This window comes from Aulonocara stuartgranti (genome assembly GCF_965226115.1).
Source record: "Aulonocara stuartgranti genome assembly, chromosome: 19".
NCBI classification, from domain to species: Eukaryota; Metazoa; Chordata; class Actinopteri; order Cichliformes; family Cichlidae; genus Aulonocara; species Aulonocara stuartgranti.
The window spans coordinates 2,076,175-2,089,860 of NC_138955.1; the positions used below are offsets into that span (position 1 = coordinate 2,076,175).

At 37.5% G+C, this 13,686-nt stretch overlaps 2 protein-coding genes across 3 annotated transcripts; both read left to right on the forward strand.

The window, feature by feature from the left end:
- Positions 1-486: 486 nt before the first annotated feature.
- LOC309695619 (hepatic lectin-like) lies at positions 487-3,939 on the forward strand. 2 transcript variants are annotated; one of them, XM_082516358.1, is made up of 6 exons: positions 487-1,002; positions 1,424-1,513; positions 1,781-2,047; positions 2,122-2,288; positions 2,860-2,996; positions 3,073-3,939. In XM_082516358.1, exons 1-6 carry the CDS (start codon positions 936-938, stop codon positions 3,227-3,229), a joined length of 885 nt encoding a protein of 294 aa, XP_082372484.1. In that variant the 5' UTR covers positions 487-935; the 3' UTR covers positions 3,230-3,939. The 2 variants fall into 2 exon arrangements, with proteins under 2 accessions (XP_082372484.1, XP_082372485.1); XM_082516359.1 differs by having other exon boundaries at positions 487-987.
- A 4,741-nt stretch (positions 3,940-8,680) lies between these two features.
- LOC309695616 (uncharacterized protein) lies at positions 8,681-10,991 on the forward strand. Its single transcript, XM_082516355.1, has 6 exons — positions 8,681-8,825; positions 9,144-9,251; positions 9,793-10,053; positions 10,154-10,314; positions 10,386-10,648; positions 10,839-10,991. Exons 1-6 carry the CDS (start codon positions 8,729-8,731, stop codon positions 10,987-10,989), a joined length of 1,041 nt encoding a protein of 346 aa, XP_082372481.1. The 5' UTR covers positions 8,681-8,728; the 3' UTR covers positions 10,990-10,991.
- The last annotated feature ends 2,695 nt before the right edge of the window (positions 10,992-13,686 follow it).

Genomic DNA, 13,686 nt, shown 5'->3' on the forward strand with positions numbered 1-13,686 from the left:
TGAATGCAGTTCTGCTGATAGTCGCTGTTGTTCTTGGGATTAACTGTGAGTATTAGAGTTTGTGTGACCTTACAATTTTATTTTCTCTATTGTGTAGAATTTCACAATGCACGTCGACCCTGAGTAATCCCATAAGGAGAACTGATACCTTTTTTTTTCTTGATTGCAAAATACTTAGAAATGTAATTTGACCCCATCCATTTCAACATGACAATCATTTTTAAACAGTTTTGCTATAATATCCAACATTTAGTTGATCTTTACATGCCTTACATAATCTAATCTAATATAAAATGCAATGTTTCCCTGTTTAGGTGCCAAAGTCAAAGAGGGCTCCTTGCACATTTCCAACCCAGCTGTAACACAGCTCTTCAATGAGCTCGACTATCTCCGAAGCAACCACAGCGATGTGATCGAAGCTGAAGAGGAGGCCAAGAAGGCGTTAGAGAGCGCGATCAACAACCACTCACAACTGGGCCGGTTAGACTCTTTTGGCTGCAGTAGCTCCAACTATAAACATACTTTTCTCACTCTTTAAACTTCGTGCTGCAGATGTAACTCGCACTCACTTGTGCACAGAGAGGCCGTCTCTGTTTTCCCCACAACATTCAACCTGTGGCACGGAATACATTACCATCAGACTGTTTTCTTAAAGCAGGCTATCCCTGTAACATGCAAATTTTTCTTACTTTTATTTTTTCCGCCCAAAACTTGAGGGAGCCACAGCTGAGGACGAAAGAGCCACATGTGGCTGCCGACCTCCATCCTAAATCAAATTACTGGTTTTCACAGAAACACGAACAGATGTCAATGGCCCAGAATTCAAGGCAGAACTGATACACCCACAGCAAGCATTACGTATTCAAAGTCAGTTTTTTGAGGCTATAAAAGAGAAGTCAGACAGATCAGTAGGCATTACAACCAACACTGCAGTCATGGATAATCCACAGAGAAGGCCAAACGAGAACAATGACACACCGTCCAATGGTATATTTAGGCAAGGTACGAGTTTCTTCCACAGTGACTCGTTTAGCCATCACTTTTTCTCCTCTTTTCTTTCCATTTCATCTTTTTTTTCCAGGTAGTTTCCTGAAGTCAGTGTTGCCTATTTTAGTGGAAGAACATTAGTTGAAATCATTCTTAAATATTTGCTAAACCTGTGTGCTTTTGTAGGATGCTTGCATATGAAGTTGTATTTGTATGAGGTCAGATAAACCTAAATATAGCTACAGTAAATAAGATGTGTTTTCTAATGTAGCTGGTTTGTGGCTTGACCGCAAACTCATTGCAGCTGTGAGGAAATACAGTTCACTTGTTCAAGCATGCCTACAAAGCAGAAGAAGCTAAGAAGGAAAATGTAAGTCAATTGTGTTTTCTGCCAAACATTGAAACATTACAATATTTTTATGTTTATTTACTAAAGGTGGATCAACAAAGTACCCACCGATTATACCGTTCCTTGGATTGCTGAACGCTGTGCTGTTGATAACGGCTGTTGTTATTGGAGTTAACTGTGAGTGTGAAAATTCACATTAAGTTTCGTTTCCCACTTTTTTTAATTTGGAAACTTACTGATAAACTGCTGATAACACACTTTCACTATAAGATTTTAGAGTAATCATGTTAACACAAGCAGTAACACATCTTTTAAATAGAAAATGTTCTAGTTTGTTGATTAAAAAACTATTTTAGTTCCTTCTAAATAAAACTGTGTCAAGATTATTTTCCAGTACTTTGAAATGTGATTCAACTATTGATATTTTGACACAAACATTTTCAGGTGCCAAAGTCAAAGAGGGCTCCTTGCACATTTCCAACCCAGCTGTAACACAGCTCTTCAATGAGCTCGACTATCTCCGAAGCAACCACAGCGATGTGATCGAAGCTGAAGAGGAGGCCAAGAAGGCGTTAGAGAGCGCGATCAACAACCACAAAGAAGTAAAGGTGAAAATTGAGCAGCTGAAGACCGTCAATGATGGTTATCAGAAACAGATGCAAGCACTGCAAGTGGAGAAGGCAAACCTGAAGTCCAATGTATCAGCTTTAGGTGAGAAACTTTTATCCTTATTTATGTTTTCTTGTGTTAACTTGAGAAGATGAGATATCCTTTGTTTCTCTCAGAGGGATCTTGTGGCGGATGCCTCCCTGGTTGGGCTCTTTTCAACTCGTCCTGCTATTTCTTCTCCTACACCGAGTCCTCTACTGTCAAAAAGAACTGGCATGAGAGCAGAGAGGACTGTGTTAGTCGTGGCTCTGACCTGGTTGTGATCGATAACCAGGAAGAGCAGGTGGGTTGAAAATAAGCAAGAGAGGAAAATTGACAAAAAGTAACTAAACAACACAAGTTAACAGCTTGACAGAAAGTCATTAACATGGATTTGAACTTTGCTAAAATGAAGACTTAAGAACTTTATTATTCCAAACAGTCACACCTTATTTTAAGTATATGATGTTTTTATTATTTATTTGCATCATCGTTGTTACAAGATCATCACACTACAAACAGCCAGCAAGCATGATAGGAAAACCAATAGTTCATTCTGTTACTAACAGCAATCAAACAGGCTAATCATGTTAGCAGTACTGTATTAGCAATGAACACAAAGTAATGCTGACTGGGAAGGTTTAGAAATTTAGGCACAAACTGAGGTAGATTCACCCTACGATACATCAGGAGAAGAACACAGATGTAGAACAAAATGGGTTTTGCTGCTCTACAGAAGGCAGAGTGCCAACAAATGCATTATAATTCATTACTTATAAAATCCAGCATCATAAAAGGAAAGACTGAGCTTAGACAAAATTGAAGCTAAATAAATATTCAAATATACTGATTTTTTTTTCTTTTTGGTTACACAGAAATTTATCAGTAGCAACATCCAAAATATGAAAACCAGTGATCAGTGGTGGCAAAGCGGATTCTGGATCGGTATCACTGACATAGAGACTGAGAACAGATGGGTTTGGATTAATAATGTCACAGAGGTCGAGCAACGGTGAGAGCTGAAACAATATTTTTCTTGTTTGATAATTCATTAAACATATTTTTAAATGAATTAGAATTTTTCTCAGGTACTGGATGGATGGCGAACCCAATGACCAGGGAACCCACGGAGAGGATTGCGGGGTTGCAGTTTCCTCCATCTTTAATCCCTGGAAGACTCGTTTTGATGGAAGATGCAACTGGCATAACTTACACTGGATATGTGAAACGCCATCAACCTCCTAGGACCTGGTGTCCACATATGTGGACATCACATTTTGGGTTGTCTAGAACAAAATACTACATTTTGCTCTACAAGGGCCTGATATCCACTTACGAGGACATTATACTGCCACTGTTTTATCGAAATTTAAAGGGGATGTCCTCATATGTGGATCTCATTTTTCTCAGGAAAAAATAAATAAAAAAAATCACGTAATTCTTTGTTTTTACATTCATCAGGTCCCAATCAGCCAAAATAGCAAAGAGAAATCAAAAATGCATGCCATTAAAGAGTTCAGGTCTTAAGAGGTTAAGATAAACTCTACTGCTCAAGCAATTACTTCAGATGATCCTGATTGTACTATAGCAGTTGTTGCTATGTCCTCTAGTCTTGCAGAGTATATTACAGTGCAGGTTTGAACATTAATAAATACATTGAAGACTTGTGTTTGGATTTTTAAAATGAATTTTGACCTGTATCTTTTAACTGTATTTTAACCAGGGGCAATTCTAGGATCAGAGCTTTGGGGGTGTTGAGCACCCAGAGAGCTGCCCAGCCAGCCAAGATACACTTTACTCGTCACAATGAGACTTCTTCCCTGTCTCTTTCGGTCCCTGCATCCTCCCTGTCCTCGTCGTCTGTTGTCTTCGTCTCCGTTATCAGTCATCATAATTTTACCATCTCTGTGCAAGTCTGCAAATTTCTTTATTAAATCATAAGATTCTTAAATTCATCAAGTCTCTCTGCCTGGGTCCTCATCATAAAACATGACATCACTGTTTTGTACATTTTAACAATTTAATCCCACATTTGTGAAAGAAAAGCAAAACACTTTTTTGAAAAGTCTGTAACAAAACCATCAAATCTGATAAAGGTTATTTAAATGCTGCAAAAGAAGAATGGATTGGAATAAAAAAGGAAAAAACATCCTAACCTTAATTACTGGGAGAATAATGAATGATGCTCATAGTGAGTAAGAAGTAAACTGAGTGCATTTTTTGGACAGAGATTCACTTTTAATGTGTTTGTATAATATAATACAGATACATAAAAAACACTCCAAAAACAGAATAAATTATTACAAAATATTAAAAAAAAAAGAATATAAAAATGGAGGCAACTCTGCCTGTGGTAGCATGTATACAATGCATGAAAAAAATCTTTACTGCAGATACTAATTTCGTGTTGTAAGATTTATGAGTTTCATGCTTTCATAGTGGTCCTTAGGAGAGCTTGACATTTTATCAGGTGGTCAACACTGTAAAAAGTTTGAGAAACACTGATAAGTGTCTGTGTGCTTTTGGAAAACATTTAAAGCTGCTGTACAGAATCTTTGAAACAAGCTTAAAACATTTTTAGAAACAGAGCATCTGCTTCTCTTTACAGCTCCTCACTCCACCAGGGCTGTTTGGCACCTTCTGATTGCACAAATGTGATGCACGTACTGCGGCAGTCATACAGACAACTGGACGGTCCAAAAGTTGGCCGACCTATTACTGGCTGAGGTTTTAGCAGAGTTGTGGCTGAACCACATAAAAATATATCATTAATTTTAATCTCCCTGATCAATTATAATGTTATATGAGTAAAATCAGGTTTTTTTCAGTTTCTGTTGTGCCTGTCACTGCTCCCTGTCTGTTTTCTTACCTGGTTCTTCCTGACCTTGTACTTTCTCCTCACGTTCCCTCTTTCCTCTCTCCCTCTTCGGACTGACAATCATACACAAATAGATTGTATTCAATTAGATGAAAAATTAAATTAATATAAAAAAAATACTATTAAGATCGCTAACAAAAAGTCCTCTCTCAGTGTACTTTCAACCAAAAGGCAAATAACCAAACCACATGAACATGTAATAAAATATATAAATATTGAAACACTGATTCGACATTATTCTTGATTTTACACGTTTACCTGAATGTGGCTCCTTTTTTTTAATCTATAATTTTATTGCTAAAGTGTTACGTCCAACCAAGTACTGTATGCTTTTTATATTTTTAGTAGTGTGTCACACAAACAGCAAATATTGTCAAAAAAGTAAGAAATCTTTGGGGGTGCTTTGATTCATTTGTGCTGAAGCACCCCCAAAAATGGGCTAAAATCGCCTCTGATTTTAACACTTGTGCTCAGGTTTTTATTGTTCGCAGAAGACTTTTTTTTTTTAAAATGCTCAAACACGGAACTTCTTGTTTCAGATCATCTGAAAACCAATATTGTACGTTTATTTGGTGAATTTTAATTTAACCAAAACGCACTTATTGAAGTTTTCTCCTGTTAATTGGTGCAAAACAGACATGACACCCAGTACTGGTGCTTGTTTCTCTTAATCTATGCCAGAGACTTAAAACTGGTGAAGGTTTGATACTGAAAATATAATATATTTGGAACAATGCGAATTGATCAAAATTTGATTTGGTTGCACTTTTAAATTGTTAATTGATTAAATGTGTTTTTAAGGCTTTAAAATCTATGTGACTAACATCTGTACTTGTGAAGTTGTGAGAGCTCAAAAATACTAGAAAGTAAAGTAACAATCTAAATGTAACACTGAAAAAAATCAAAGAGTAAAATGTAACGCAAAGTTATTTAAGGACTAGTTTATTTCAATGGATGAGTTTACTGACTGACGCGCAGAAGAAATAGTTCTTTATGGAGCCTAGATGGTGTGAATGATGAGACCAAAGACTGCAATATCTTGTACCAAAAATATATTGAATAAATGGGGGACAGGGGAAATGGAACAAAATAATTAATACCACACACCACATAAATGCCCACAATTAAATAATAAATCAATGCTGTGATTTTTCTGTGCAAGAGTCCTTTTGCTAAGAGTCCTTTTTGGTCCTTTTCTTTTTAAAGTTCACTTTCAAGGTATTCCTCCTTAGGGTCCAGCTTCATACAATGGGGAAATATGTCCGTAATCCAAAGACGGCTAAGTGGGGGAAAAGAGGGGAAAACAAAGAATGGTCCTACCGGCTCACCACTTCAATATGAAGAAGATCAATTCAAAGGGGGGAAAAAAAACCTGACCTGTAGGTCAGAAAAATGTCCATTAGCACATCAAGTTCGATTCAGTTTACCGGTAAACAAATATATTTTTCTGCAAGTCTGTGTAACAATGCAAATCATGAATCATCATCATCATCATCATCATCATCATCATCAACAGTTAAATTATTAATCATCTTGGCTACGTAGCTTAATCTATACATTCCAGTAGCGTTCGCTACAAACAATACAAAAACAACAATAAAGAAAAACAACTGTCTAACAGACAGCATAGCCGAATTCAAGGCAACACATAACAATAATCATTCAATCGCACTTTGTTTCAAAGTAAGCTCATTAAAATGCTTAAGTAAATAAAAGTGTTCAAAAACAGCGGTTTTTGAACCGGAGTTCTGCACGCGGTGGGAACGCCGCCGCACAAAGTCATTTTTTAATCGCGAAAACGATCGGCTGGTTACTGACAACCAAAGGTTGAAAGATATTAAGGACACTTACCGCTGAGGTGAAATGAGTTCATAGATGAATTGAGGGGAGAAAACGCTTTGTTTTCCAACACCGTTCTAAATGCCATAAGCTCACAGCCACAGCAGGAGTCGAACCCGGAAGTATCCCTCCACAGCCGGTTTTCAGAGTTGCCGCGACGTGGAAGGAGCCAATCAGGAGAGGGACCTCAAATCAGCTGACGTGGGTCATGTGACAGGGAGTAGTTGATATGGGTTACAAAAACACTCTCCCTCTCCTCACTCTCATAACTGTAGCTTGCCTCCACCAGTGTATGAATGTGAGCGTGAATGAATAGTGGTGTTGTAAAGCGCTTTGGGTGCCTTGAAAAGCGCTATATAAATCCAATCCATTATTATATTGACATGCAATTTTACTACATCTGTGTGCCCCAAAAATATCTGGGCCAGACTAAATCTGCTTCAAACACGGCCCCCACAGTGTGTTTTAAAATAACTTTTAAACACTTTCAAACTTAAAAATCTACCTATAGATGATTTTGATCATTGTTTTTTTTTTTTCGAGTGATGCATTCAGCTCAGTGCTATGGAAGCCCGTTTCCGCCACTAAAAAAAAAAAAAAAGCTAGTATCCATAACTCGAAATTTCGAGTTATTTTCTCGAAATTTCGAAAAATATAACTCGAAATTTCGAGAAATATAACTCGAAATTTCGAGTTACTTTTCTCAAAATTTTGAGTTAGCTCTGCCAATCAAAAATATACGTGAATGAGGTCGCTTTCTTGTTACCCGGAAGCATATGGCGCAGGACCGCGCACTCAAAAACGGATCCCAACAAATTAAAGTATGTTTGCTGATAGTAACACCATGTGATTCAGCTAATAACACAGGGATTTCATCATTTGTGAAGCCAGGCTGAAAACACTCAGCAATCTGTGCATTCACTACTGGATGTAATACCGGTAGCTTAGCTGTAGCATTTGTAGCTGAGGGGTTCAGCTTCCGGGTAACATGGAAATGACGTCATTCATGTAGATTACTGATTGGCAGCGCTAACTCGAAATTTCGAGTTGCTTTTCTCAAAATTTTGAGTTAATATGTCGAAATTTCGAGAAAATAACTCGAAATTTCGAGAAAATAACTCGAAATTTTGAGTTATGGATCCTTTTTTTTTTTTTTTTAGTGGCGGAAACGGGCTTCCATACAGTGCTGACAACATCATTTGAGACCAAAACCTTCTTGATTTTGATGCCTGTCAACTCAAATTTTTGCTTTCTTTCTTTTTCTTAAAAAAAAAAAATCAGTATCATATTCAGTGTTTGGTACTGCTATTTGCTCTAATGTATTTCGTTTGCTGTCCCACATCATGATATATGGTAAAAGCTTAACCAAAAACTATAGTTGATATTTTGGCTGATATTTTCTCACAAAAACATATCATCTCATATATCAAAAATCTTTCAGCATTCACATTAGATTTTCAGCAGAAAATATTAAATAAGTTGTTTTTTATAAGTGAGCTAACTTGACAGCTTAAATTAAAAGTTTGAGCTTCGATTGGCTCCTAAGTAATTTGTAACCTAACACATCAGAAACCAGCAATCATGAAAAAAATAGCAAGCAGTACTGCAAATTATTGGTCCTTGCAAATTAAAGCCCTTGCTCACAGGGGCTTGTATGATAGTTGGAGTTTCTCTTATTATTGTGCGGTCTATAGCTTACAATATAAAGTGCCTTGAAACTACTGTTCTTGTGACATTTGATTATATAAATAAAATTCAACTGAACACTGATGAGGGTTCCTTCAGCTGTGATTTGGACAAATTCTTTGAATTCTCTCAAAGAGATCAGCAGATGCACATCCCGTGTATCTGGAAAGTAATTGTGGAACCCACACATTAATAACATCTATCACTTCCCTCTTTGTTTTTACAGACAGCAGATTCCACTGGAACTGATTGTTGATGACCTCAGCAGTATTTGTTGCAATCTGTGACAGACTGTTGCTTAAATGCACTGACATATGACTGATTTAGACTGAACAGTGAGAATGGAGGAGACAAATGGTGGTTTTCAGACACTTGTCTATGAAGACGATTTGCACGAGGAAGAGTATCCTCCTTACCATCAGTCTAACAGGATACAAGGTATAATAATTCAAATTTTTATTCATTGCACTCCCATAGTCAGGTTTCTGATTCTTTTGATTGAAGTAGGTTTTACAGAGTTAAGATATAATGACAGGACATGATGATCTGAGACAACTACGTGTAAGGTTTACATGCTCTAACAGGATTTTTCTCATTGTTAAATTGAACTACCAGTGAACAGTAATATTATAAGTAATATCAGTAATTTTAATATAAGTTCTAAAATGGGCCACATTTTAATCTTTTAATTCTTCATCCAAGTTAAGTGTGTTACCTGCGTTTAAGCTGAAAATTCATAATGTTCTGCCTGTTTAGTGTCCATGTTCACTATGAGTCCTGGGAGACGCCACAGACTGGCTGCAGTGTGCCTGGCGCTTCTTGCTGCTGTTCTTCTGATACTGAATGTTGGCCTGGGGATCCACTGTAAGTCATTATGAGTTATAGTGCACAGAAATGTTTTCATTATCAAATCATTTCTTGCATTTTTCTTTTGCAATTTAGCAAATGGTTATCAACGCTTGCCAATAGGCCCAAAACTAAAAAATATTAAACTGTAAAGAAAGCAACAAATTTTAAGTTTAACTTGTCAGAGTGGCTCCTTAGTGCAGTGGTTGTAATACAATTGGCTAGCACGCAGACATTTCCTGGATCAGTACCAGCCAGAGAGATGCTTTCCCTATGGGGAAGTGGGATGATCCACGAAGAATAACAACATAATGTAGGACTGCTGCCAAATCAAACACGAGGAGCTCCCTTGTGATAAGGGTAGCCATTTTGTTCTAAAGGACTTAAAAACAACTCACTATCAAAATGGTTTCTGATTAATTTGCTGTCAGCCTCTTACTGATTCACATAATGATTAACGTTTCTAAATAAAACTGATGATGTACAATGTTGTCAAACCACCTGATTTATAATATTGTTACTTAAGAATAAGAAAAGTAACAGTCTTCAACAATTGCAGATAACAAACTCACAGATTCTCACCTCACGCTCGATGATACCGAACGCATCAGCAAAGAGCTCATCAACCTCCAGGATACTTACAAGACTGCAGTGGAAACCATGAAGGATGCCAGCAAGCAGCTGGACAGTGAGATGAGCCGTCAGACACAAACCAACTGGGAGCTTGAACACCAGACAAAACGAAGCAATGACTATAAAAGTCAGATGGAAAAAGTTACAAAGGAAATTGAAGCCATGAGAACACGCTTATCAATGCTTAGTAAGACCGGTTTCATTGTTTCTGTATATGATAAAATTGTAAAAGCATAATGACTTGTTTCATAATTTTCTATAATGGTGGTATTTTCTTTTGGAAACAGGCGATGGCTGCAAACACTGTCCTGCAGGATGGATTTTAATGAACTCTGTATGTTACTACTTCCCCTTGAAGTCAAATGAATTCAAAACATGGAAGGAATCCAGAGATTTCTGTCAGCTGCAGGGAGGAGATCTTATAATCATAGACAGCCAAGATGAAGAGGTTTGTTAATATTTCTGTGCAGCAGTGTTCATGCAGATATTTGTCTATTTATTGATTTATTTAATTGTTAGAACTTGACAGTAAATTACCTGATGAATCATCAAGATGCCCCGCTACAGACTGGCGACCTATTCAGTGACCAACCCACCTTTCAACATTACATGAGTTATATAGACCACTCCATGATACACGACTACTCAGATTATTATGAAGATGCCTCTGGGATGATGCCTCAGCCAAATCCAAAATCCCCAAAGGCTTTCTGGATTGGACTGAGTGATGTCCATGAGGATGGCACTTGGAAATGGTGGGATGGAACATTCCTTACTGAGGGGTGAGAGTGAAATATGTTGCACACTGTGAATCTTGGGTAAATCAGCAGTGTGTTGTATATTTAGAAAATGGTGTCTTATTAACATGATTCTTGTCATTATGAATTAACATGAATGTCAATAAAAGATGAGCAATGTGGGTTAAATAAAAGCAAATACTTTCCCTGTAGAGTAACCTGCCATTTGCTTCAGGTACTGGAACGATGGAGAGCCAAATGATGTCAACAATGAGGACTGTGCAGCGCTGTATCCTAAAGCAAACTTCTTCAAGAGCTGGAACGATGTTAGATGTGACACCCAAATGAAATGGATTTGTGAAAAAGCACCAAAATCCATGAGCTAAAACATCTGTAATACAATTTTACATATGTACATGCTACTATAACACAAATATCTGTATGTAATACAGTACAACACCTATATAAAATGTAGGTGGTATATAAAATAAACAGTTGTTTATAATATGTTTTTTCTTTATAATAATAATAATAATGGATTGCATTTATATAGCGCTTTTCGAGACCCTCAAAGCGCTTTACAATTCCACTATTCAACTGTGTATACCAGGGGTCCCCAAACTTTTTCCAGTGAGGGCGACAGAACTTTTCCCTTCTCTGATGGGGGGCCAGGGTCAGTTTGTAACAGAAAAAGTGTGACAATCGCAGGTTTGCCAAAATGTAAACATTTATTGTTTTCCAGAAAGCCACACATAACCAAATATTAATAACCCTTTCCGAGATCAAATAACCCTCTCTGGGTTCTTAATAGAAAAAATTAACTTAGGAAATACTTAATAACACTATTTATGACATCAATAAATAATCAAATAACCCTCTCTGGGTTCTTCACAGAAAGAAAGTTTCTGTTGTGCCGTGCGCAATCTTAAGCTTCAGTTGTCAGAGCAGAATCTCTTAAATGACTCATATGAGCAGTCTCTCAAAGTTCTTGTGTTCTTTCCTTATAATCCAGTTTTGTAGGTTCCAGTAGGGTAGCCTAGTAGACACCACTGTTTGCTCTCTCTCATCAACTTCCCTCTGAAAACCACAAAGCAAGCAGGCTGAGAAACCGAACTAAGCGATACAGCACCTACACAGCACAAAACATTTCAATACCAGTATGGTTGTGGAGATGGATTTTATCCCAGTAGATTTTATTATGATTATATTTGTTTATACTCAGAATAACTTATTCAAGTCGCAAAAGTGAGCTTACCTATGTACTGTATGTTCATCAGTGTGAACTGTGGGCCTGCATCTGCCCGGTGAGAAGTTGAATGTCCGGTTCCATTCTAGTCACAGCTCTGATAAAAGTTTGAACTGGAATTCAGTGATTAAGAATTAATCAGCAGTGAGTTGTGTCGACACAGCAAAGTGTCTTGCCAGATATGCATGTGACTGATATTGACTACTGGTTGTAATTTTAATGGTGGATTTGATTCACTCTTTTATCAAGAAGATGTGTGTGCCATCCTCCTTACCTCTTTTTAAAGCCATTGTTGAAAATTTATGGCAGTTACATAAGAACAAAATTAAAATCCATCTAATAACATTCATATATTTGACGGTCTGAGGTGTAACCCGGAGCAGTCCTCAGCAGGAAAAGGGTGGAATGCCCACTCCTGGTCAGGAACAAGTCGAAGATCCTCGTCACCTCCAAAGCCCACCAGCGGAGCCTCTGCTTCACAACAGCAGCTGTTATTTTTAATTTTTAATATAATCATTCTGTCCTGTAAAATTAAACATTTCTAAAGAGGATCACTGTTTCACTGTATGGTTTATTCTTTATTCATGCCCTTAAAATGCATTCATGTATATGAATATGTCTACTAGGCATATTAGCTTACTGAGAGCCTCATATGGAGATATTACACTCTGACTTTTCTTCACCTTATACTTTATTCTGCTCATTAAAATGTTAATATTGTCTTAAACAGTGATGATTTTATTTTTTATACTATAAAATAAAGCTATTATCTCTATATGAATACATATTAGCATCATGAAGGTTCAAGGTTCTTTATTTGTCACATGCATAGTTATACAAGTATAACACACAGTGAAATGTAGCCTGACACGCTCCTTGACATGTGCAAAATGGGGGGGGGGTAAGAGGAAGAACATTTTATATATATATATATATATATATATATATATATATATATATATATATATATATTAGGGGTGCAACGATACTCCTATCGATATTGAACCGTTCGATACAGTGCTTTCGGTTCGGTACCCATATGTATCGAACAATACAAAATAAATTTTTAAATTATTTTATCAACTTTCCTTCTGACGATGCTGTCTGTGTTGAGCGCTCAGTGGATCTGCGCTCGACAGTGCAGCCTAGGCGGAGTAGTCGAACGCAGATTCACTGAGCGCAGGGCAAGCTAGCGAGACAGAAGTTAAGCTCTCCTTGCAACATGGCAAATTGAACCTCCCCCACCCTCATTCAGATCTGGCGTTTGGAATTATTTTGGTTTTCATGTGAGGTATGACCCTGAAGGTAAGCGCGTCATGGACTAAAGTAAAACAGTATGTTGGATGTGCCACGCAAAGCTCAATTACATGGGTGGGAGCTAGTGTGTTAGCGCAGTTAGCTCGTTAACGTGTTGGCCGTCCAGCCCCATGCACGGGCGATCCGTGGTAGCTCGTTAACGGAGATTTGCCAACGTCATTTCAACGAGATTTACGCTGACAGCACTAGTGGGAACACAACAAATATGACTGCACATTTACACCGACATCATCCTAGTGCAAAGACAAGTGGAAGCAGACAAAAACAACAAGCACGTATGCTACAAACTTTACCCGAGTCATTTAGACAGCCGTTAGCACATGATTCTCCTTATGGGGACCTGATATGTTTAATATGCTGCTGAGAATATAGCCCAGAAGAAGCGTATAGTATAGCTTTTATTTTGGAAAGAGCCATTTCTCTGTAATAAACTCTCTTTTCCAAAGATGAGTGATTCCTCAATCAGATACAGGGCTCGCAAAATCGCCTGCCCGTCCCGGGGCTAGCGATTTTTCCAGTC

Coding starts and splice junctions, on each gene's coding strand:
- LOC309695616 (XM_082516355.1), top strand. CDS start 8,729: ATGGAGGAGACAAATGGTGGTTTTCAGACACTTGTCTATGAAGACGAT. Junction 8,826..9,143: donor TCAGTCTAACAGGATACAAG/GTATAATAATTC, acceptor CTGCCTGTTTAG/TGTCCATGTTCACTATGAGT. Junction 10,649..10,838: donor GGAACATTCCTTACTGAGGG/GTGAGAGTGAAA, acceptor CATTTGCTTCAG/GTACTGGAACGATGGAGAGC.
- LOC309695619 (XM_082516358.1), top strand. CDS start 936: ATGGATAATCCACAGAGAAGGCCAAACGAGAACAATGACACACCGTCC. Junction 1,514..1,780: donor TGTTGTTATTGGAGTTAACT/GTGAGTGTGAAA, acceptor AAACATTTTCAG/GTGCCAAAGTCAAAGAGGGC. Junction 2,289..2,859: donor TCGATAACCAGGAAGAGCAG/GTGGGTTGAAAA, acceptor TTGGTTACACAG/AAATTTATCAGTAGCAACAT.